General features: G+C 42.0%; 1 protein-coding gene across 2 annotated transcripts in view; it reads left to right on the forward strand.

Annotated features, from left to right (window-relative positions):
• Window positions 1-25,249, forward strand: part of CPLX1 (complexin 1) — a 129,405-nt gene extending 104,156 nt beyond the window's left edge. For both annotated transcript variants that reach the window (XM_074813048.1, XM_074813049.1), the window contains exon 4: window positions 20,434-25,249. In XM_074813048.1, coding sequence (XP_074669149.1) covers window positions 20,434-20,631 — 198 coding nt within the window. In that variant the 3' untranslated portion in view covers window positions 20,632-25,249. The remainder of the gene's footprint in view (window positions 1-20,433) is intronic.
• The last annotated feature ends 1,487 nt before the right edge of the window (window positions 25,250-26,736 follow it).

Genomic DNA, 26,736 nt, shown 5'->3' on the forward strand with positions numbered 1-26,736 from the left:
GAAAAAAAAAAAAGAACTTCACAGTGGGCACCTACTGAGTTCAGAGTGAGAGTGAAAAGAACTCAGCTGAGGAGGAAGCCCTGGGAATAGTTGCTATCATTTTAGGGACAGCCATGTTCATGAAGTGGCTTTGCCTTATCAAGCTTTAGCTATCAAACTCTTCATTGTGTCCACCTGAGCTGGTGGTCAATTATTCCTCAACAGGGAAAGATGCATATCTCAAAGTACGATGTCCTAGGTGCCTGCCCTAGGACAGGATGTACTGCTGTCCACAGTGTATGTCTTTCCTCACAGACTAGAAGAGTTCAGAAAGATGCTTAACTTGTAGCTGTCAAACTGAGCAAGCTGCTTATGGGGAGTTTCTTCTTCTATTACCAGATTCATTGAAAAGCCATTGTGGGCAGAGTGCCCAAAATGGGACAACATCTTGCTAAATAATCTGATTAGTTCCTCTTAATTATGGCTTTAAACCAACTACGAGTTTGCAGTTCATGTCTCAATCTGGAGCTGGAACTAACTGTTCAGCACAGGGCAGCCCCTGGCCTCTTCTCACAGAGGCCACCCCTGTAGACCCCTGCTGCCAGCACCTGGACATGTAAACCCAATATAGTGTGTCTTCCCAGGCTTTGTCCTTTGTGCTGTAGAAATGCCCTGCATTTTTAAAGCATGGTGCTCTAGTGCATGGAGCTTTTGCTTTTGTTTTGAATATACTTTCCAGATGATATCTCAGCAGGAAAAGCCACAAGGGAAAGTGGGAAAAATACTGCTAATGTCTTCTAATTAAATTCATTGAAACAAAACAGCTTTCTGCTTCCTATGTTCTTCATTTTCTACAGCCTTGTTGTCCCTCCTCCAGCATGAGCTGGCACCTTCTTCTTTTGGGAGCCCCACATCTGCTCTGATAAAGGCTGAGAAGTTAGTGCCCCTGAAAAGTAATTTTCCAAACACAAGCCTGAACAGCTAGACACAGCATTACTGAATAATAACATGGTGTCTTCAGGCTTGCTGTGCTGGGAAACAGGTGTGTGATGAAATATTGATGGATACTCTAGAGATCAAAAGGGTGTTTTTAGAGCCAGCTATGATCATGTTGTCAGTTCTGTCTTCATACAATCAGAGACTGTGTGTCTCTAAAGCTCCTGTTTTTTTATCCTGACATACCTGTGGGAAGGGCTGGTTTATTTCTGGGGAGAGAACCAAGTCAAACAAGAGTAGGAACTGGGACTGAGGAACCTCCCACATTGGGAAAGTGACAGGCAAGCTGTCACCAGTAAGGATACCCAGAAAGTATGAGTATATAAATAAGAGGGAAATTTTCTACCAGCAAGAAAATGCACACCATGTTTCCCACTCTCCCTGAAACAACTCCAGAATTAGAAGCTTGTGCCCAGCTTAAAAATCTGCAGTGTTTTCCCAATGTGCAAACTTCCTATCCTCCCACACTCTACAAGACCCTTTGGCAGAAATCCTGCAGCTGGGGGATTTCAAAGCACATCAGGTCAAGAGCAACAAGTGCCAGAACTCACACATCTCACCGTTTGCTAAGCAAGATCTGAAAGGTAATCACAGGGGAATATACCTGGCTTGACCTGTTGAAGTGGTGCCAGGAGCAGTCCATCAGTGGGCATGACACAACATCTCCTTTCAGTCCTGCAACCCAGCCAGCTCAGACACAGAACATCATTTCTGCTTGTCTTTTTTCTTGTCCTGCCCTGTCTCTTGGTTGGGCTAAGTCAGTTGCTGGCTTCAATGTTTTGCCTACAGAGAGCCCTTTCTTTCTAGTGCTTCTCAGTAGCAACAATATTCCTTCTGCTACTATCAGAGTTTCTGTTTTCCTCACTGCATTTGTGCTAACTTCTTCTGTTTGTACTTGCATGGTAGTAATTTTTGAAGTACTCTACTTTTAGTAAAAGAGCCACTTCCACTAACATGGGACTTCTATAGTGGTAGCAAACACTGAGATTTGAAAGGGGTTTTCTCCCTGCTTCTCAGCAAAAACTATTACATGAAAAGATCCCAAATTTTAGCAGCAATTTGGATAACTAGAACCTTCACCAAATTTGCTGAGGCTTTGGCAAAAAAAACCCCAAACAAATCAGATGATACAAAAAACATTCAGGTGTGTTTCAGTGAAATGTATTCTTAGTTGTTCTTTGTAATTACTCTTTACAAAGAAGAAAAATAGTTCATTAATAGCCTGAAGAGATGGAAATTTCTGAAGTGATAGCATTCCCACTGGTTCATGGCTCTGATAGGCATGCACAGATATTTTATGAGGGAAAATTATGGGAAGGTCAGGGACATGGAACAACATGATGAACTGAGTGTGTTTTGATATGCATGATCACATGCTTCTGCAGGCTCAATTACTGGTGTGTTTCCTTCCAACACTGTCTGCCACTTTGTGTCATCTAAGGCTCAGTTTTGGTGTGATTATAACGTCTCTCTCTCACCCCTCCCCCAACCCCACCCAAGAGTGCTGTAATTCTTATTAATGGTGTCAAAGTGCTCAGACAATACAAAAAAGAGAGCCAGCCTTCATTTACCTAGCTTCAGCTAAGATAATATGAGCATGGCTGGGTATCACTTAAGTGAGTACTTAGAGCTGCTGCTTTTTGAAAGTGACACAACAAAAAGCCAACTTGCCACTGCAAAAGATCCCATTCACTTCTCTGTCAGAAAAAAGCACCCAATCAGATCTAGAGAGGGAAAGAAAATGGGCTTGTGACTCTTGTCCTGACTCACTATCTGGAGGATGAATGCCTCCACCCAGCAAGACGTTAACATTTCAGCTGTTCCATTCCCTTCTATCTGAATTGCTATGAGAGGGCAAGAAAAACTTCAGGTCACAACCAAGAGCACAAGAACCTTTGAAAATTATTATAATAACTGTTCTCCCTTGAAAAGGCTTCTTTCCCTACTTTAATATATATAAGTTGATAGGAGCAAGATGAAACTCCATTGTCTTGTTGCCATAAAACAGAGGCATGCCTACGGGAAACGTACAGTAGAGTCAGCAAGCTCTTCTAGATGAGGTTTGTCTCTCCCTTTAGCTGTACAGCTCTTAGCTTGATGTGGGTTGTGAGCTTCATGGGATCTGTCCCTGCTCACTTGTCACTGACAGTGCTAAACATCTGTTCTCTGACCACAGCCAGTCAACAGAAAGGATGAGAAGAGGTCAACAACTGATTCCACCTGGAAGAAATTTGAAATATGTACCTCATCTCTAGCATAGCTTTTGAGCTATCAGCCAAAGCTGGTTGCAAGCTGTTGTAATGGTGGGAGTTTTATTATGCAGTGGCTGTTCACAGGTTACAGCACTTCTCCAAATTTGTAATGGCAGCCCAAACTTGCAGCACTATAGATCTTGAGTGCATCCCTCTAGCACTGTAACACCATGAATGCTCTTCAGTTGGATTGTTAAGATGCACCAGATATTCTCCATTACTAACTTCCATTCAATACAAACATGACATCGACAGCCTCTTGGGGAGCAAGGAAACTACCTTGAATTACAAAAGGGAGAGGCTGATGTGCCTCAAAAAGATAAGAGAAAGATAAGTAATTTGCCCTTCATTTTTTCATGTCCTGTGAAGGGATACAACATGTGAATAAATACTCATACTTTCTTAATTGCTCTTTTTGAGTGTCAGAAGTGTTCTTCATATTTTTAAAGCATTTTGATGTCAGAGTTCTCCTCTCTGTTGCCGGCTAATGGGATTGAGAAGTACTTTTTGTACTTCCCAGAGCATTGTATGTCAAAGGTTTGAAACTAATTGATTAACTACCTTTGATTTTACTAAGTCTTGGCTCTGAGCTTGTGGCAATGCCTTGATCTCCACAGATGTATTGCCAGATTGTGTGTGCTAATTAGATCCTAGCCACAATGGGATATGGCACTATTTATTCAACACAGAAGAATCCCCAAGGAGTTGATGACAAAAATTAAATAGTGTCACAGCAAAGACTAAAGCTAATCACTAACTAATCTTTTCTGAGCTCTTACTAATGCAGAATTACATTGTCTTGTGCTGTTAGCAAAGTCAGCATTGAAAACATTGGTGTAGATTACTGAAGGAAAAAAAAATCTTAGTGAAAAGTTTGAGGGAGCTTAATGTCTTGTCAAACTCATTTTATCAATCCAGGGGGATTAGTGAGGACAGAATAACCTTATGAGAATGGCGTGGAAGCAACTTCTTATATTTCAATGTGGCATCATTATAAGCAGTGACTGTGTTTCAGAGCAGACAGAGCAGACTCTTTCACTGCAGCCTCTTTGGAAGGGTAAATCTTACTGAAGTACTCTGTCCACCAAGAAGAAATGAATTCTTTCCTATACAGGTCACAGAGAAAGCTGGGAAAAAAATGTAGACGCATACCTAGATGTCAGTCTAGTGGACTATTTTCCTTCCAGGTTAGTCCCCAGGATTCTCAACAGTGGTAATATGAGTGCTCCATTTATATCTGGGACTGTTAGTTGGCTTTCTTCTAATATTTTGGAATATTTTTTTTTGCTTGTGTAACAATTAAGCTATGTTTATGATCTGTTGTCTCTGTTAGATAGATTTTAATCTGCTATCTAATAGAAGAGTACAGTTGAATGCAACTGTCCCTCATAGTGCTGAACTACAGTAGAAAACATAAATTTAGCTGGAGCATACTTTCAATCATGTACAACAATATTCCTTCCAGAACGCTTTCTAAGTTCCTTCTTGATCTGCCATGATGAGCTCTGTTATTTGCCACTTTTCTTTGCAGATAACGCACTCCTACATATTCAAGATCAGTTTTTAGTGTACAAAATGCCAAGGACAACCTAAAGTTCATAATAGTAAGACCTGACACATGCACAGAGAAATGAATGCAACATGCTAGAACAAAACTGGCACTCAGAAACTGATTTTTTTTAAGGCTACTTTTAGTGGCCTCCCAGAGATTTGCAGAGACATCAGATGCAGAGAGCTCACCTAGTTTATCTACTGAGAGATGAACTTCAAGTGAATCAGCCATTTAGGATTCAGCCTCTGAATTTCAGCTGGCTTCAACCTTCAGTCTGCCAAAGTACTTGTGAACAGTAAGGCAATGAAATTATGAACTCTAGCAAGCACAAAACTAGCAATGGAGAATGATAATAATTTCTAAGCCTCATGAGCAATCATTGAGTTCCCTATCGCCCTGGAGAGCACAAACAATATTTCTTTTGGCAGTTATCTGCATCTTCACCTTGCTTAGCACCGTAAGACAAAGCTGACTCCTCATCCTGCAGTGGACTGCTCCTAATCCACTGGAGCACATATATTATGTTCTTGTAGAAACACAAACCCAGACCTACACTGACTGGACTAGAGCTCTCAAAATAAGATTAAATAGTGCAAAAATAAAAACTAAAAAAAAAAAAAAAGAAAAAAAAAGAGCTTTCCACATATGACAAAAAGAGACTATGGAAAATAGTTATATGTACTGCAGCATCCTGGGGAATTAATTTACCAGCCTTGTACTAAAAGGAAGGCTTTCATATGGCAAAGCAAAAAATTACAGGAGGCAGAAAGGAGAAGGAGCAGCTTGTACTCCGTGTTCTAATCTTGCAAAGTGCACACATAAACATAGAGATATCCTATGGATTTATTTATGCTGTCATATACATAGCCCCAACATAAATTCTTCTATACTTATACAAGCAACTGTATTTGTATATTTCCAGGGTCCCTGCTATTGGTTTCTGGGAAGTTCTTCTTAGAAAAAAATAAATGCAGACATCGGAAACACAAGAAATCATATCCCACTTTGGCTAGGAGCACACTGGAAAATGCCTCTGTTCCAATAGGAACCTTCTGCAACTTGACCCCAGCCTGGTGATTATGGAGCAAAACTGAATTTTCACTGTAACCTACAAGCAATTTAACTGTAATTGTTAGTGTGGAATATGTAACTTTTCTTTCTTCTTGTCCTGTGTCAGCTGCTTTGAAGAATAGAATTGACCCAGATTTTCCTAACTGAAGCTGCAAGTTGGGTTCTAGGGGACAGATTTTCCTAAGGACCTAACCAGCTTAGGAGAACAATATGTACACTACTTATCTTGGGCCCAGTGGTCATGAGTCAGTGTGGTGATTTCAGTCAACCCTCCAGGTACCTAAAATCAATATTTTGATTCTGATCCTATGTTCTTCTTCATGAGTCAGATATTCTCTGCTTACTCTGAAGATTTCTTCTCTGATTACAAGATGGAAGTCTTTGCTATTCAGCAGTAATTTAATTACCTCTGCTACTGAAACTTTCTAAATCTCATTCCCTCTCACTGATACTGACCATTATACAGTAAGACATTGTTTTAATATGGATGCTGCATACATAAGAGGAAGCAAATTAACATATTTGCAAATACAGAAAAAGAAAATATGTTTTCTGCTGAGTATTCTGGAAAATTCATGACACTTGATGCCTATGCCTGTTCTTTCTCATAGAACCTTGCTTCCCAAAGAGGAGTAAATTTTTTCACAAATTGTAGTTCACACCACCTAAATGTAGTAACAGGAAAGAAACCTTTTGACTGGGAAAACCTAGCATAGTACAGGCAGTTGAGCAGTAAGTAGAATGGCTAGTTTGCTTCAGCACAGAGTCAGCATCTATAGACGATCAAGGCAAAACATGTTTCCCATCTCTTTTAAATATATATCTCTGGTTCTACCTCCATTGAGACCAATAGAAGGATTCCCCTTGATCTGAGTTTGCAGCAAATTCACCATGTCCTCTGCAACCAAGAACCAGATGCATCTCTGCATCACAGAATCACAGAATCATCTAGGCTGGAAAAGACCTTGAAGATCATCCAGTCCAACCATTAACCTAACACTGACGGTTCCCAACTATCCCGTATCCCTAAGCACTATGTCAACCCGACACTAAAATACCTCCACCACTGCCCTGGGCAGCCCATTCCAACGCCTAACAACCCGTTCTGTAAAGAAATACTTCCTAATTCAGTCTAAACCTTCCCTTGCGCAATTTGAGGCCATTACCTCTTGTCCTATCACTTATTAATTGGTTAAAGAGGCTCATCCCCACCTCTCTGCAACCTCCTGTCAGGCAGTTGTAGAGGGCGATGAGGTCTCGCCTCAGCCTCCTCTTCTCTAGACTAAACAACCCCAGTTCCCTCAGCCGCTCCTCGTACGACATGTGCTCCAGACCCTTCACCAGCTTCGTTGCCCTTCTCTGGATACGCTCGAGTAATTCAATGTCCTTTTTGTAGTGAGGGGCCCAAAACAGAACAGAGTAATCGAGGTGCAGCCTCACCAGTGCCGAGTACAGGTGTAAGATCACTTCCCTGTCCCTGCTGGCCACGCTATTTCTGATATAAGCCAGGATGCCATTGGCCTTCTTGGCCACCTGGGCACACTGCTGGCTCATGTTTAGGCGGCTGTCAATCAACACCCCCAGGTCCCTCTCTGACTGGCAGCTCTCCAGCCACTCCTCCCCAAGCCTGTAGCGCTGCTGGGGGTTGTTGTGGCTGAAGTGCAGCACCCGGCATTTGGCCTTATTGAAACTCCTACAGTTGGCCTTAGCCCATCGCTCCAGCCTGTCCAGGTCTCTCTGCAGAGCCTCCCTACCCTCGAGCAGATCAACACTCCCACCCAACTTGGTGTCGTCTGCAAACTTACTGAGGGTGCACTCGATCCCCTCGTCTAGGTCATCAATAAAGATGTTAAACAGGAGCGGCCCCAAAACCAAGCCCTGGGGGACACCACTCATGACCGGCCACCAACCGGATTTAACTCCGTTCACCACAACACTTTGGGTGTGGCCATCCAGCCAGTTTTTTACCCAGCGAAATGTGTGCCCATCCAAGCCACAAGAAACCAGTTTTTCTAGGAGAATGCTGTGGGAAACAGTGTCAAAAGCCTTGCTAAAGTCAAGGTAGACAACATCCACAGTCTTTCCCTCATCCAATGAGCACGTTGCCCTGTCATAGAAGGACATCAGGTTTGTCAAGCAGGACCTGCCTTTCATAAACCCATGCGGGTTGTCCCGCATGTGTTGTGTGATGGTACTCAGGATGAGCTGCTCCATCAGCTTCCCGGACACTGAGGTCAAGCTGACAGGCCTGTAATTTCCCGGATCATCCTTTCGACCCTTCTTATATATGGCCGTCACATTGGCCAATTTCCAATTTCCAATCTGTTGGGACCTCCCTGGTGAGCCAGGACTGCTGGGCTTTCCATTATTTGATGGAACGTGATTTGGCAAGCACCCCAGCCAGCTCCTTCAGCACCCTCGGGTGTATCCCTTCTGGTCCCATAGACTTGTGAATGTCTACGTGATGCAGTAGGTCACTGACTATCTCCTCCTGGATTGCGGGGAGGGGGTGTCGTTCTCCCAGTCTCTGTCTTCTGGCTGAGGAGGCTGGATTCCCTCAATACAACTAGTCTTGTTATTAATAACTGAGAAAAAGAAGGCATTAAGCACCTCAGCCTTTACCTTGTCACTTGCTACCATGTTTCCTCCTGTGTCTAGCAGCGGATGGAGACTCTCCCTGGTCTTTCTTTTGCTGTAGAAGTACTTATAGAAACATTTCTTGTCCTTGATTGCTGAAGACAGATTAATTTCTAGCTGGGCTCTAGACCTCCTGATTTCCACCCTGCATAGCCTCACAGCATCTTTATAATCATTGTGAGGGACTAGCCCCTTCTTCCAAAGGCCGTAAACTCTCCTTTTCTCTCTGAGTTCCAGCCAAAGCTCCCTGTTTAGCCAGGGTGGTCTTCTCTGTTGCTGGCTTCTCTTACAGCACCTGGGGACAGCCTGCTCCTGAGCCATTAAGACTTCCTGCTTAAAGAGTGCCCAGTCTTCCTGAACCCCTATCCCCTTCAGGACAGTCTGCCAAGGGATCCTTTCAAGCAGGTGCCCAAACAAGACAAAGTCAGACCTTTGGAAGTCCAGGATGTCATTTCTGCTGCCACCTCTCCCAGCGTCTCTAAGAATAGAGGACTCTATTATTTCATAATCATTGTGCCCTAGTCGGCCTCCAACCACCACATCATCCACCAGTTCTTCTTCACACAAACAACAAGCTTTGGACAGATGTGATGTTGCTTCCAATCAAGGTAAAGTAGCAAGGCTTGTTGGGTACAGATCAGATCTGCCCAGAAGAGCAGTGCTTTATCTTCCATTGTCTCCATTGTCTGTCAGCAGAAAAACATCTTTCATATCTATTGATTTGGGTAGCACTACTCTTGGATGGTGGGAGCAATGTGTGTTCCCATAGGAATGTGTTAAAATTCCACCTCTAATCAGAATGGAAAACACATACATGGTTCTCAGGCAGTGATGTTGCTGTGGGGGAGAAGGAAGTGACTGTCAGATTCCCCCAGTGTCACCAGAAGAAGATGCTGGTGGGAGGCAGATGAAGATTATATTAAACCTTTGAAATCCACGTCTGCATCTGATCTGTGCTTGTGGTGCAAGTGGAAAACTGCAGGCTCTTGTGTACCTGCCACAGGAGCCCCCTGAGAGAAACGGGAGATAAGACTGAAATGCATACTGAAAGACCTGAAACAAGTTAGGTGATCAATGAAGAACTGCAGTGATTTTGACAGAGCTGAAAGCCTGAGCTAGCACAGAGGAGCAAGGCACATAGAGCCACAAGGAACTTGTGGGGAGGTGGAGCATCGGATGAGGTAAAGGACTCATAGGACAGAATCCATGTCTATAAGTAACCTGTGCAGGAAATCTGACTGAAAAACACTGATGGCCCCCAAGAAGGTGGCTTGGGAAGGTCTGTTCCAGGAGAGACGAGGCATGAAGCAGAAACTGCTCGTATATCCATAGCTCTGCCTTTGGATCTTAAGTGCCACCTTCCTGTAGTTTTATTGTCCTCCTTTCTCTGTCTGCCACCTGTCTCCTGTGTTGTGCTCCTGTTCAGCTCACACACAATTGAACAATATAATTTAGGACTGCAGTTTCCAGACTTTGCCTTGTTCTTTTCCATTATTAATCAGCCGTCTTCCACTAACACAGTGACAGGGTCCTGGTCAGCAGAGTATACAGCAGCATGTGGTGACAAGAACACTCAGACGCACCACCACCCCCTCACCAGAGAGTGGCAGGGATTGAGACAACCAGCACTGTCTCTCTTAACTTTCATTCTCTACCACAGCTGGAAGGTTGCACAGTTCCCCATGTGGCAGGCTGTGATTCTTGGTTTATTACTCCTCACAAAGCAGAGAGATTATCCAGGGTCAGCATGGCTGAGCTACCTGAGGCAGTCTGGGTAATTTGAACAGTTCATGGCAGAGTTTAGGCTTAAATGGATAAATTAGGGGACAAAGATAGTGTCCTCTTTTCAAATGTGTTAAAAGGCTTCCCCAGAAGTTTTGTGAGGACCAATCATCTCCCCCTCTCCATAGCAACTCCTTGGACATCAAGCCAGGGATAAATGAACTGATCAGAAAGACAAGTAGACCAAAAAAAAACAAATGAAAAGGAGCCAAAGTTCACACACAAATGAAATCAAGAGATCTGTAATGTTGAGGTGGAAGAAGAGTCAGTGTGCATTGCTAAGCCACATCCACATCAAAGCAGGTCTGTGTGCTGAGAACAGAGTACTCAGGGCTCTGGGTTTCAGCCCTATCATCTCCTGTAGGAAAACCCTTCTCTCATTCTATAACATCCCCAACTCAGAGGCTTAGAGGGAATAGGCATAAGAGAAGAAAAACATGCTGTTTCCATTGCCACATAAATACACAGCAGCACTCTCACCACAAAAAGATCTGTAAACAATACTCTTGAATCAATAAAAAGACAAAACCAGATCATAGTCCATCACAATGGCACATACTTTCCTAAGCCTCTGACTGAAAACTGCCTCATCTTCACCTGACACTTTAAGCCAAAGATATGGTTGGCATCTTGTCCACTCACAGAGAGACCAAAGAAATCATGTAGAAAGACTTCAGGCTTGTATAAATGAAATACACATGGAGTCTTTTTCTGTATTCCAGACTCTCACAGTTGTGAAGCTAAAGGTCAGTGCTAAACCCTACCTATTGCTCTCAATTTGTTTCAGTCTACATATAGTCTTGGCAGAAGGTTCCATGAGTTAATGATAAGAAGATCTTAACTGGGCTGGTGTTCTCTTTGGTATTGGAAGAGAAAAGAATAACTTAGCACACATAATAAATGAAGCCCAGAAGGATGGATGAAAGATAAACCATTTTGTGATACCTGTGTCTTTTCAGTTTTCCAGATTTTTTTCTTTTGAAAAGGCATTTCAGAAAGAATCGGGTTAGACATGAAGAGAAATATTTTAATTGCAAAGGCTAGTTAAGTTCCAGAGCAGATGATTGTTCTTCACCAGCTGAGGTCTCTAAGAAAAAGATTGGTTCAGGCCAAGTTAACCCTTGAGGTGTAAGTGTAGGCAAATTGCCCTCTCAGTGTCTTCTCTAACCATATGCTTTTGTTACGACCCAGACTGGGAGTCCAGGAGGTCATAAAGGTTTTGTGATGCCCTCGAGTTAAATTAAGGTGAAATGACACCAAATGACCAGTTAAAAGTTTAACTTGCAATAGAAACAACTTAAACTTAGAAAAGGATAATAAGCAATGTGGTCTTTTACTGACAAATCTATAAGAAAGAAAAAAAGGAAAGAAAAGAACAGGGAGAGAAAGAGAGTTAAAGAATCCAAGTCACCACTCCAGGTTCTAGCATTGTCTCAGGTCCGGTAATCTTTGGTGGTCGGTGCATCCCAGCAAAGTTTTCCGTCACCTTTTTAAATTCATCTTATCGACTGATTTGCTAGACAAAGAGAGGCAGGTATTCCACGAACTCATTTGCATGAGAGATGGGTAAAAGGCAGAGCATGGTTTCTTCACATGCATTGAGGACAAATAGGGTACATTAACCGTTTTGTCCAGTTGAGTCAATGGTCATGCTCTCTGCCTACCAACTTTAACTTTTCCTCAGTTTTTTTTTCTTGGGCAATTATCCAGCCATTAGTTCCATCTGATGTCAGCTGTTTCCTCTCTTATCAATCTTTTGGCTCTTCTTCAAGGCTATAGTCATAAATTAAAGTATAGGCATTAACATGAACATATGGTTTTACTCAGTCTATGTCTCCCCCCTTCGAGGTTTATCTAGGGAATTTGACTATACAACTGCGAGGGAGTAGAGCTTTGCACCCTTTGATACAGTCTGTGCTTCCCTAGGCAGATAATTCATTCCTAAGACTAACCACAAAAGCCACAATTTGTCCTTGAGGGTTTCTGTGTTGATGAATGTTTGAGTCATTAACCCCTTCAGTTCCTCACAGCTTTCAAATCTAACTGATAATATTGTTCTTTTTTTATTGTGTTGTGGGTTGGAATATGAATGAAATTTAATAGACAGGGCTGTGCAAGAAGAGACAAAGTCTCCTCTAATTTGCATATGAAGTAAGGTAAGGAACAAGCATTGAAATATTTCCATAGCTGTTTTGCTGATTAGGGATACCAATTACACTCAGACACCAGAGTAAAAAGAGCAGGCGTATTTTACTAGAAACAACTAAATAATATAACAGAATAATATAGAAAACGTACAGTAAGAAAAGACAGAATAGTGCACTCAAACAAATAGGAAAATACAGGGTAATGCATCAAATCATTACTACAAGACACAGAGGATAGTGATTAAGAAAGATCCATCACCACTTGCATACTTTACCATCATCCAGATCCGCAGTCGCTGGGCAGCCCCGGTTACAGCGAGGATTTGGAGAGCCTGTCCCGGCAAGTGGGAAATCTTACGCGGTTCGTCCACCCATAGGTGAGGCTTCCAAAGTCACTGTGAGTGGGCCCAGCCTTATATACCTAAAAATCAGTAAGCCAGAATAGCTGGCACCTTTGTTTTAAGTGGAAATATCTGGTTTTCATCTCACATTAGGTTCCCCCCAGAGCCTGGCCAGGGCTTAAGGGAGAAGCTAAGGGAGTTTCCCTGCTTATCTAGTTAATTTATGAGCAAGGTCACAAGGCCAGACAACTGTTTCTGTGGCCTTGTTATCTTGCTCACACATAAAGAAATATAAGGATACATTCAAGATAGAAATGTTTTATGATGTTTAAGCTACATCTTCTATGCATATTTCACTAATGACTACATACAGAGTTAGCAGTTTCAGTTCAGGGCCTGTTGCTCAGGTTTCAGTATTCCCACCTTTTACATCAGAATAGTTGGTTTGCTATAACTTAGTATAATACCTATTAGCACAGTGGTTATCAGTTATAAAATGTACAGGATTCATCTATATGTCAACTCTGGCTTGGGCTTATTGTCCAAGCCTTAGCACTTCAATAGCTTTTAAAAGCTCAGCTGGTAAATAAAATAGAAATTCCAGAGATGGCTGTATCTGCCATATCAGACGTAGATTCAGTACTACCTGCAGCTACACAAAACCGTTAAGGAGAAAAATTCCATGAAGAAAAATGTAGCCAGTATCATTCATATGCCAACCTTCTTCCAGAAACTAAAACTCAGTGGTAGCTGATATGCAGTATTCTTGGGATGCAAACTGAAGACCAGTTTCATGCCCTCAGAGAACCTTGGGAGGAAGAGGTGTTTCCTGAGTGCAAGAAAGTTTTCCACACGGAAAACAACAAGCCATGAACAATTCCTAGCACCACGGATGGGGTGCAGCTGTGTTGTGAGGTTCCTATATGCATACCTCTGGATTTCAATCACCCAGATGCAACCACAGTGGAGGAGACTTGATTGACAGCTGCCACCAGCCACAAAAAGTGCTGACCAGGCAGGTCCACCTAGGACGTGCTACTCCATTACAAAATTCTTGCTATGCAGACATGCATGGGCTTATCTCAACAAAGCTTTACAACATTTGCTTGTATCCCACTGCTTGCTGTAGGCTTCACACGAACCTTGTGTTAGTCAGACTTGTGAACATGCCAAGCTAGCCAAAGGAACATAGTTCTTTTCTCTGTCCTAAGGACGGAAGCATGCCTTTTTTAATCTTCTTGACTTTTCCAGAAACTGATGCTGCAAATCCAGATTGCAGGACAGGTGTGTAGTGCCAATAGCACCAGTCCTCATTTCCTGTTTATCCAGGTATTAGGAGGGAAGAAAAGTGTGCAGTGAAAATATCCAGTGATGAAAGAAGCTGTGACTATATGAAGTATATACATAGTGATATGTAATAGTTTGTAGAGACAGTAAAATATGGTTGTTCAACCATGGCAAAAGCAGATACAATTATGTGAGTAACTGCAATAATCTTAGCAAGTAACTATAATAATCTTAGCAGCATACAATCATGGTAAATATTAGTGGCATAGTGTTATGGATATTGTGTTATCACAGAATCACAGAATCATCTAGGTTGGAAAAGACCTTGAAGATCATCCAGTCCAACCATTAACCTAACACTGACAGTTCCAAACTACACCATATCCCTAAGTGCTATGTCAACCCGACTCTTAAACACCTCCAGGGATGGGGACCACCACCTCTCAGGGCAGCCCATTCCAATGCCTGACTACCCGTTCTGTAAAGAAATACTTCCTAATATCTAGTCTAAACCTTCCCTTGCGCAACTTGAGGCCATTACCTCTTGTCCTATCACTTATTACTTGGTTAAAGAGGCTCATCCTCACCTCTCTGCAACCTCCTGTCAGGTAGTTGTAGAGGGCGATGAGGTCTCCCCTCAGCCTCCTCTTCTCTAGACTAAACAATCCCAGTTCCCTCAGCTGCTCCTTGTACGACATGTGCTCCAGACCCTTCACCAGGTTCGTTGCCCTTCTCTGGACACGCTTGAGTAATTCAATGTCCTTTTTGTAGTGAGGGGCCCAAAACTGAACACAGTAATCCAGGTGCGGCCTCACCAGTGCTGAGTACAGGGGTAAGATCACTTCCCTGTCCCTGCTGGCCACGCTATTTCTGATACAAGCCAGGATGCCATTGGCCTTCTTGGCCACCTGGGCACACTGCTGGCTCACGTTCAGCTGGCTGTCAATCAACACCCCCAGATCCCTCTCTGACTGGCAGCTCTCCAGCCACTCCTCCCCAGGCCTGTAGTGCTGCTGGGGGTTGTGGCCCAAGTGCAGCACCCGGCATTTGGCCTTATTGAAACTCCTCCAGTTGGCCTTAGCCCATCGCTCCAGCCTGTCCAGGTCTCTCTGCAGAGCCTCCCTACCCTCGAGCAGATCAACACTCCCACCCAATTTGGTGTCGTCTGCAAACTTACTGAGGGTGCACTCGATCCCCTCGTCTAGGTCATCAATAAAGATGTTAAACAGGAACAGCCCCAAAACCAAGCCCTGGGGGACACCACTCGTGACCGGCCGCCAACTGGATTTAACTCCATTCACCACAACACTTTGGGCCCGGCCATCCAGCCAGTTTTTTACTGAGTAAAGCGTGCGATCATCCAAGCTACGAGCAGCCAGTTTCACCAGGAGAATGCTGTGGGAAACGGTGTCATAGGCCTTACTTAAGCCAAGGTAGACAACATCCACAGCCTTTCTCTCATCCAATAAGCAGGTCACCCCGTCGTAGAAGGACATCAGGTTTGTCAAGCAGGACCTGCCTTTCATAAACCCAACCTGCTAAGGTCAGAAAGACCACTCTGTTGGTCTTTTGAATCCCCATCCAGTGTATGGGAGTCCCAGGGTGTCCTGGTTTAACCAGGATAGGGTTAAGTTTCTCCAGCATTGGGGGGAGCTCTAGCCAGGTTATTCAGATACCATGCAGACATCACATCCTGGCAGGTCACATTTTTCCTGGCGCGGGAGCGGGGTGCACTCGTGGTTTTGTACATCGTGCTTCAAACTGCTGTATTTGGTAGCTATTTTGCTCTGTTAATTGCTATCACTATTACTGTTATTGTTATTGCTGTTGTTTGTTGTGTTGCTATTGCACTGTTGTATTAAACCTTTCCTTATTTCAGTCTTGGGGCTTTGTATTTCACTCTCTTTGTGGGGGAGGGGCAGCGGCCGCGTGGTCTTAGACCCCGGCAGGGGCTAAACCACCACACAGGGGCATCCTGCCTATACCAGGGAAACATTGGAAAGATGTTCGTCTTGACAGCAGTTTATTCTCAGACTCCAGGATCCTTTGCACTCATAATCTGGTCCCACCATGCAGTCTTTGAACTGTCTTTTTATCTCCCACAAAACTCCTGTATTTCCTTAGCTTCTCCAGATAAGTCTTGTATCTTAATTGCAACTGTCTTCCTGGAGAGTCAGTTACATAACTGACCCAGAAATAAACAGTTAGTTCAGCAAGTGTCTTAACTGTGATGTTACTGCTTTATTCATTCTGTGGTCTAGATATTTGCCAGATAGATATGTTCATTTTTAGTAAGCAATGCTTAGCTTGTCATAAGAAATGGTAACTATATTTGTGGTGGGTTGACATTTTAGCTGCAGGTCCACCTTGGCTCAACAGACCCCTATTCCTTGACACCCTTACTGACATTAGAGTTAAATTGAATTTCCAGCATGTTTCTAGTTCATGCATGCACTTTGGCTTCCTGTGGAAAGCAGAAGGAATAGGGAAGGAAGGAGATGGGGAGGAAGTTGATGGCAGGTGGCATTGTTAGTCTGGTCTTGTCCTGACATACAGTGAGTGAGTATGCGGTAAGCCAAGGGCCACAGTATTTTTTCCCTACTCTTTCCACTTGAAGACAGAGGACTCTAGTCCACCAGTATTTCACCAACATATGACCCAGTGAAAACAATCCTCATATGACAACATAGTGATGACTTTAGGAGCAGAAAGGTGGTTCACATACTTAAAACGTTTCAGTATCTTGCTGTGTTAGGTCCATAATTCTACATTATTAAATATATGGTGGCATGAGTGAAGGCCAAGCAGATAATGATACAAATACGGCCTCTGATATTAAATATTGTGGGGTTGGACCTTGAAAAAAATGAAATTGTTTTCATCCTTCAAATTTTTTTGAGGTAATGCAGTATTTGCCATCCTCAGGAAATCCAGAGCACCAAAAAGATTCATTATTTTTAATTATATTTTTAAAAAATATTTCTTGACTTCACCTAAAGGATTTCTTGTGAAGATGCAAAGATGCTTTTTTAAAATTTTGTTCATATTAAGACTTTCCTTTCTAAAATTTGATTTTGTCTGAAACAATTTCAAACTTGAAAAATGCCATTTTATTCACCTGTGAATCATCAAAGCATTACATTTTTATTAATGTGAAGCATTACAAAATACCACCAAGTTTAAATTCTCTCTGAATTCTAAAAACTGATTCTTTCTTATAAAAATTACATTTGATACAATGTCATCTTTCTCCAAGAGAAGAATATTTTTGTCCAAAATAAATTTGTATTTAGGTGTTACATATATACTAGGGAGAAATGGCTTGTTTCTACATGTTGTAGCATCACTACGGGTAGGAGCCAAGAAAAATTAATTTCTGTACTTGGCATTTGTGCCAGTAAGCTGGAATAATAGAATCTGGTTTTCCTTAATGCCCTTTTATAGTGAAAAATATCTTTCCAGGCCATGTTTTGCCCCATTCTGCAGCTACCCCATAAGACTGGCCATATCTTGTAAGAGCTAAGGTCTGTCTAGCACTGTGCAAGTCTCTGAGGGCAGTCAGTAGAGGCTTCCTAAGGAAATGTGTCCGTACAGGATGACATTTACAGGGTGTAACTCCTTTATATAATCTTTGAGCTTCCCTCTGTCCTAGCACACAGTAGTACTTGAGTGGGTTTTTTCCACAGTTTCCTGTGGCCTGGATGTTCAACATGTTCATGAGCTAGAGGATCAACCTGCCATGAGCTGATACTTGTTTTGAGATGGAGGATTTGAAAGCATGCAGGGAACCTGTGTGTTACTGTGTTGTCTTCACTACTGCTTTGCTCCTCTAGCTGGCAAAAGAAGGTAAAGTCTGTAGATAAATTACACTGGGAATGTAATTCACCTAGAGACATCTACCTGTGACTTGAGAAGGAGAGTAAGTATCAGCCAGCCATACAGACTGCCCACAACCTAGCAGTGTATGTCTTTCCCCCTGCAGTGGTTGCTGGTCCTGTGTTGGATTTCCTCTGTGGTGTTCAGCCCTATAACTACAAGCTAATCAAATGCTTCCTTTGCCTCAGATGTGAATGGAGACATCTGTGTCTTGAACATCTCTCCCCCGAAATCCGGTGACTGGCATCCACTATGTATAAAAATCATAAGACAAATATCCTTAGACAAATATTCTTAATGAACATTTTGGCTTGAAATAATTGATTTAGAGAACCAGGGGTTTTGAAGTTAGTGGTTTCAAACTTGCAGGCTGTCATCCTAAACCTTGATATGATAGAAAAAGGAAACAAAGATATTGCCTTTGCTCAGAAATGTTTAGGAGTTTCTTGTCAAACCCAAGAGCCCTTTGAAATCAGAAAGTCATGACAGCAGCAATGCATTTTTTGCTTTACTGGTAAATAACGTGCTCTAGTCTTAATGGAGAAAATGAAAGGAGAAAACAATAAAAAGAGCATCTACTTTGTGTCTATTCATCAGTACCATACTATAGATACTAGAAAACACTGAGTACTTTGCACCAATATAATTCTTTGATGGTTTTGAAATCATACCTAATTTTTTTTTCAAAGCTCTTTTCAAGCTTATTCATGCAAAATGTTTTGCTGACCTTTACATGGGTTTAAGTTAGTTACTTTATGGTTCTGATGCACTGAGAACAACCTTAATTCTATTTGGTACTTTAATTAAAATTTAGGCATAAGTAAAGGAATAGCTTTTAAAGAACAATAATTTTGAAGCTGATAGCTGCTACAGCAAACCTGAATGCCTTTCCTCTCTATTGCAAAGATCAGATGACTCCCTAATGTAACTGAAGTGAAATGATTGAAAGTATTTGTGCAGGTTCTTGTGAGGTCACTGGTGGCTGAGTAGTTGATAGGTATGAGCAGCCATAAACGTATCTGGTTAGAAGGGGAAATGACTGAGCAGAAGAATGTTCCTGCTGGCTTGGGAGCTGTGAGCATGGTGACCAGATGCATCCTTGATACATGCAGCTGGCCTCTTTGAAACACAGCTGAAACAGGACACCTCCTGAGATGCATCGTTGATCACAAAACCAAGAAAGTTTAACCTCTATTTATCAGCAGAAAAAGTGGAAAATGTCTGGGAAATTTAAATTGGTCTGAATAAACAGAGCAGGTCTCTGAGCAACCTGATCCAGCTGAAGATGTCCCTTCTCATTGCAGGGTGGTTGCACTAGATGACCTTTAAAGGTCCCTTCCAACCCAAACCATTCTATGATTCTATAATAAAGAGGGTAGCTTACAGGTGTTTCTGTTACTGTAGATTTGCATGTGACACCCTGAGTTCTTTTTTTTTTTAAAAATCATGTATCACCATAATCTCCAAATTCTCTGTGCAAACTTATGGAAATAGCAGCAACACCTGAGAGTTACTGAACTGTATGAAAGCTGAGGAGTGATGTGGGTTGGTGGTGCAGAAATTGTTTTCCTTGGACATGCTTTCAAACTAGCAGTTGGAAAGTCCTAGTCACTGTGGGAGCTGAGATACTACAGCATTTCTCTCCCTAATCTGATTCACTTATGCATATCTTTACTTGTTTATTAAATCTAGCATTTTGAATATAAAATCATAATGAGATTCTGGTTACTCCAGTAAAGTCATAGTGTCGTGCCTTTAATTCTTAACAGGACTAGCAAATTTCAGGTATCCGTTCTACTTGCAGGCTTAAGGATGTTTCTCTTCAGACAGTATGAGTCAGCTTTTCCCCCATAAGTGCAGAGTTCAGTGTGCAAATACAGACACAGTTTCTCAATAAGGTTTATTTTCACTAAGAGGTCTTTCTGTTCCACTTATACCAAGAGAACAGAGGTGAGGTTGTGTAGGATATCTCCCCTATGAGAATATCCAAAACTGTCTTTGTCACTGTAGTCTGCCTGTCTGTCCTGTACTGTTTGCTTTCTTTTGTTGATACTTATTTTTTCCTGAAGTTTGCCACATCCATAAACCTTTATTATAAAATGCTGCAGATGGAATTCCAAAATCATTGCAGATGATGGACTTGAGCATCAGACTTGTTAACAGAAAAGAGGAAGATCAATACCAGTAGAGTACCACTGCAAAACTTTACTAACAGAGATCTTGTATTGTCTCTGCTAGGCCTATGGTTGTATAGTCCCAGTTTCTCTCCCATGCTTGTTTCTGAGTGATTTGAGCATCTGACCATTTTGTCTTGTGAGAGCTGTCCATCCACTGGGCTGTACTTAGTAGGGAGTTGTTAGGATGGACAATTCAGCTGTCTGTGTAAAAGAGCAAAAGCAGAATATTAACAGTGATGTTCATACTGCAGAATATGAGGGACTATGTGTGATGGCTGGCTTCATCTGTCATCCTGTTCAGTGGGTGACTAACAATGTGTTATCTCTCCCCTGCAGTATGGGATAAAGAAGAAGGAAGAAAAAGAAGCAGAGGCCCAGGCTGCACTGGAAGCTAATGCTGAAGGGAGTCTGACCCGCCCAAAGAAGGCAATCCCTCCTGGCTGTGGGGATGAGGAGGAGGAGGAAGAAGAGAGCATTCTAGACACAGTCATCAAATACCTACCAGGGCCCCTGCAGGACATGTTCAAGAAGTAATAGCTGCAGACTGTTAGATGGGCATAAACAGTACTGCAAAGGATTTCTCTTTTGCCCAATGGGGATTTACAATCTTGCCTCCCATCACACAGCCCTCCTCACCTCTGCCCTCTACTGCTCACTAGGAGTACCTTCACTTCTCATTCCCTTCTGACTGCCTCTTTCCCTTCCCTCCACCCCAAGACTCATCTATTCCTTTCTTGTACATAGTCACATCCAGTAGATGCCTCTGAATGGGTGTAAAGATTAAAAAGCTGCAGACTACACAACTTTTATTATAAGCCATAGTACTATGTATGTTAAATAAGACAACTGTACATTAAGCATAGAAAAGGAACAACGTCACATGCATTTCCATCCAAAGCAGGAAGAAGTGTTCACTAAGTGTGAACAGTGACCTCCTCTTTAATTTTATTTAATTATCTTTATATTATTATTGATAGCAATTATTAGTCATTATTAATAATGTTGTTGGTTGGCTCACACTAGACATTTGTTGTTGAGCACATCTGCCCTAGGAAGGGATATCTTAGTCCTCCAATGTAAGCAGAGCTTTTATGTTTTAATTCCATCACAGGCATAAATAAAGAGATAATTTGGCAGGTAAATCACACATGACTTACACAGCTGACATCACTTAGAACTGTGGAAGACTCACCTGCCCTCAGATGTTGGTGGAAGTTAAATGCCTCAGAATCTAAGCAAGAGTCATGTTACTTTGGAAATTAGCCATACACTTAACTTGAAAGATCAGATTTGGTCAGACAGTTGCCATCAGAGAGCTGAAACCACAGGAGAGTACATGGTACTCTGGTGGAGGACCTCCCCAACCCCTTTGAAGCCAGTGACCAGGTACATAGGCTGCTCTGATTAACTGACCTTCCTGTTTCTGCCCAGTGCCATATTCAACTGTCCAATTCCCAGCAGTGCTTGCAGGATGGGCATTTGGTTTCTAGTATATTGTTGCAGCTGTGTCCTGCCCACCCCGTCCTGCAGTGTGTGGGAGACTGTGGTGGCCTGAATGTTAGCCATGGTCCTGGAGATCCAGAAATACTGAGTATGCCTACTATGTATCACATCAAATTACTGCATTGCCTTGGGGAGGTCACTTATTTTTCTTCCCCACTCAGCTTCTCCAGCTGTAAAATGTAGGTTTCAGTCTCTACCTACTATAAAGGCATAAAGTGAGGGTGCTTCTCCAGTGCTATGAAGGAGCTAATTAATATTATAACAGGGTGTGGCATCCCTTGATGCTAGTAGGGTGAGAGGAAATCTCTCTCTCACAATTATCTTTGTTGCCTTTCCCAGACACAGATACAGAAGGCTTCTCAACTGTAGGTATTGAGTAACTGCATAAGATAAGCCAAATTCTATTGGAGATGTTGTCTTGCTAGTACATACACAGACTCACATACGTAGACTTACTGTGAACAGAGACCTTCATGATCAGGTATCTGGCATGTCATCTGAAGAGCTGATCCTGGAGTTGGCTGGGTCTTTGTCATTGTGAAAGCATCATGCCATCTCAGTCTTACAACCTTGTGAGAGAATCAGAGCTTGTCTGGCAGAACTAGCATTGCTTGTCCCTGTCATAGGAACAGCAAAACTTTCCTAAGTAAGATTTGGAAGAAAATAAACACTTTCTACTGACAACAAAAAGGAAAACAATTTTAGACACTTCATTATGTACCTAAATAAAGCATTTTACTTCATTGGAACTTCGTTGATGCAATTGTTCAGTGGAACTGAGTTTAGGCAAACATCTCAATATTTTCCTGAATAAGAAGTTTTAAAAGATATTGATCATTTTTTCAGGTAAGCAGAAGAAATCTGCACCATGGTTAAGGCAGTGAGCTTGTGAACTCTGTGCCTTTTAGCAATATCTCTCATAATAGGGAAAAACTATTATGAAAGAGAAGAAATGTATTTATTTTGCTCTGCTCACCCAATTCTTATTCAAGTGTGATAGTTCTTGCTTCTTCACAAATAAGTTCAACCATAAGTTTCTACTGAATCCAAGGTGGAGGCTGAGGAATTTTGACTGATGTAGAAGTCAGAACCAGCTGATAAGGATGCAACTTATTTCTGGCTGGATCCACAAGCAAGACATGTTCATTCAAGTACAAGTTGCCAAGGGCTTCCCAGAGGAAAGAGAGGACAGGTTTTACTCTTTCAGATAATGTCAGTGTTTTTTTGCCCTAACTGTCATTTAAAGCAAGATGAGTGTCTCCCCTCCTAAGACTCTAATGACCCAGAATGCTTTTTATCTCTGAATCAGTGCTTGGGTGTAGCATATCAATTTACCATTTTCTAGGGAGAGTGTCCTACTCACCCCATGCAACTAGTAATTTGAGACTATTCAAGTAAACCTCAAAGAGCTGAAAACTCTCCTTCTCTCACAAAGGCAGCAGTTGATTTTGATGCTCTGCCACAGAAGGAACTAAATCCAACAGGCCTTCAATCTAAAAGGCAGAGTTTGGCTCTTTGTTTCAGTCACTCATTGGTAGTGAAATCTACTAGCACAGATCACACTGACGTCAACACTTTTGAGATGCTCTGACTAGTCTCTGTGTCATGTGTCCTCTAATACATAAGTAGAACCAGCAGAAATGTGCCCCTGCTAAAAAGAACACATCCATTCATATTTTTCCCTGGCCTTGTGCTAGAGAACTCTGCAAACAAACAAACAAAGAGGATGAGCTCATTCCGCTTTGCTTTGGCCTTTCTCTACCACTTGCTTGTTGACCTTTCCCTAGCCCCCATCATGGATTCACTTCCTCATCCAGTGAAATACTGTTCTGACATAGAATCAGAGTTTTCTGCCTGGTGTCCTTGCAGAATAGTACTGTTTGTTTTCACAGTCTCCCTGGCAGCTTGATGTGCATGTGTGTGCACATACGTGTGAAAGATGAGGAAAAGGGAAAAGAAAGGAAGAGGAGAGAGAAAGGAAGAGTGTTTGGTATTATTTTTTTATAACTGTGCCTCCGCAACTGTTCTATTGAATGACTGGTCTAAGTCAGGATCTTGTATGGCCTTTTCTCACATTTCATAAGCAGGTAGTGCTATCCCTGGACTCAGAGGATTAAAAATACTCCTTTTGTGAGCTGAGCTCCTGAGCTGTGTGAACATCTGGATCCAAACCCTGAAGAGGTCCATAAGAACTCTGTGCTGAGTTTGTTAGGCCTCATGCCAGGCTTACAGAGTGGGAAGGAAGGGGAAGGCAGTTTATTAAATTATGTTTGCCATGTCTTTCACTGTGGGATGTTTTCAGCCAGCCATGTCATCCCTTCTGTGCCTCAGCTCTCTACACCTGAAGCAACCCTTCCTTCATGGACAACAGAGAGTTCAGCCAGGTGTGAGTTGATAGTTCCCATTTTAATTTTCCTTTTCTTTTAATAAAGAGACATGACAGAAGATTTACCATGGTACTGGACAGGTTTTGCTTGAGTTTGCCTCACATAACTTTTGGTACCCTGCATGAGTTCTGGACCTCTCCTCAAGTCATTCCACTGTCCCCAAAGTGCCTAAGCCATGCTGAACAGACTCAAGAGCAGGCACACTCCTGACCCTTCTGCCTATCCATTTATTTCTCTTCCCACTCTGAACTGGCAACATGGGACATAGGCACCTTTGGCTCATGTACAGATAAGGGAAGCAGTGTCTCAGACACTTTCCCCCTCAGCACTCAAGCAGGTGTTGAAGCACTTAAACAAGACCAAAGAGAAGCATGGTTCATTGTTTGGATTCTGAATATCTCTGTCTTTCCATGCCATTGTTTTATTTGCATCATGGTCTGTTCAATCTCAGGTAAATGAGGTCTTTTATTTTTTTAGCTAGGTTTTATTTACATAGAAAGGTTGGTGGCTAGACACTGCAGCCATTTTCCTTCACAGCTCCAAGACCTTCCTGGTCAATAAAAAAAAGTCAAAGGGCCTCCACATTTGGAGGGTAAATGATTTACTTTGCCATTGACCTTGTGAACTCACAGTTATATTTAGAGAAAGCCATATGAAATCAGACTGCAATATTAATTATGAATGCTACTCTTGTGTTTAAAATAAATAAAACAAAATATAAGATCATGTGCTAAATCACTTTGGAGTTCCTCTGTCTATGTTTCTAATACCATACGTTGGCTTAGGTCCCTACCAGCCTCTCTCCTTCATCAAGAAAGACCATACCAATGCCGCTGAATACATCTTTTTGTCAAGCTACTGTGCTAGAATAAGCATTGTTAGAAATTAGCTGTTGTGACCTCAACGTAATGTCTTATGTATCTGAATGTTGTCTGTATCTGTTCTGAATATATGTTATCAGATAACAGTTTCTTCATGCAGAGTTAGTAAAATGTTTCAGTACTGTCATTAAAAAATACTTTTTCTCTCTCACACACAGAGAGTAAATTCAGCTTAGCCATGTATTTTCTAGTAGAAATGTTCCCCAGGTTTCTTTCAGATGCATGTAGTACTCTCCTAGCAACTAGAAGTTGATTTAAAGACTTTGTGAATGTGAATTACATTTGTTATTTGCCTGCTACTTTTTCCTGCATGGTGTGGGTAAATGGTATGATGTTCTTCTGAAATGGAATCGCAGCCAATAAAACCCCAGTGATTTCATATATTTTTTGCAATGCTTTCCTGTGAAATTCCTACCAGGCTACACCTGGAAATTGAAGATATACATATTTATTTGTATATACATGCTGATATACAAATAGAATGATAACAGAATTGAGGAGAAACACAGATATTGTAATGGGTATGTTAATTTTTTCATTTGTCAAAAACACTGACGAGGTTTGACATCTGCAGGTGATTATCAAAGTTGTGCTCTTAGGAGGTAGTTTTCCTTAGGAAGAGCAGAACAGCATTCCTTTGAAAGAAACACAGACATCTAACTGTGGTTTTGTGTTTGGGTCTTAAAATAAAAAAGGTAAAAGCTCATTTTCAATGACATCAAATATATCTCTAGATCCAGAGTTTGTGATACATACAAAACTCTTAGGGTGGCACGCTGCGCTCAGCTAAGCCTTGTTTTACTTGCTCAGGGACAAATCAGTAGCTGTTATGTTCAAAATAAAAGCATTGCATCATGTTAGAAAAAGAAAGAGAAATAGCCATACGTCTCATAGGAAATGCTGATACCGTTTCCCCTAGGAAAGCTCTTCCTTAGGACCATTGCATGACGTGTTGGTTTTTCTCTGTGACCACAGGACTGTCACAGAGAATCAAACCATATTATTTACATCCCATAATACCTACTCAGACTTTGAGGCAAGCACTGCTAAAGCCAACACACGCTAATGCTACTGCAGCCTGTGAGTTCAAGGGCAGGCTCTTCATTTACTCCAAGTTCCAGATGAAGTCTGCGTTTGAGGAAGATGGCAGAGCATGAAAGTATTTTTCATTGGTTCCCCTAAGAAACAGCCAGCTCAAGGGATCCAGAATAATCATATCAGACCAGTGTGGTCAGGGACAGGGCTCAAATACCAAAGAAGGAAAGCAGGTGATTCTGACAGGCTTCATTTTGCAATGGAGGTAAATAATTCTTCAGAACCAACTTCTGCCTTCTTATTAAAAAGCTACAGAAGGATAATTCCAGGGGTTACGCTGGTGCAATCTACATTTTCTCACTTTAAAAGTACACTTTGTCAAGCAAAACATACTCCAGAGGAGAACAAGACAAAAAGAAATCAGCAGGCACATCATGAGTGGTTCTGGTGAAAAATCACTTCAGTTACAGATGTGCATTAGTGATCTACTTGTCAGACACTGGCCCTGGGATGCAATGATAAGCCCTACTGCAAGCTCTCAACCTTCACTGACAGCAGTGGAGTCACAGACTACATGCTTGGGGCAGATATTAAACTTCTAAATGAAAAGCTGGTTACAATGATACTCACCATTTGTTGTCCTGAGTAAGCCCATTTTGATGACTTCATTTCATTTTATTCCTAAAGTACCATTGACGATCTAAGCCTCTTAAAGCTGTCTTTGAAAATGGGACTTGAATGAAGGCTACTGGACAATGCTGGCACAATGCTGTCCTGTGTATTGGCATCCCAGGAGGTTTGTAGCAAGCATCAATAGCCTCAGTTTAAAAATC

The sequence above is a fragment of the Strix aluco genome, chromosome Z (assembly GCF_031877795.1).
Source record: "Strix aluco isolate bStrAlu1 chromosome Z, bStrAlu1.hap1, whole genome shotgun sequence".
NCBI lineage: Eukaryota > Metazoa > Chordata > Aves > Strigiformes > Strigidae > Strix > Strix aluco.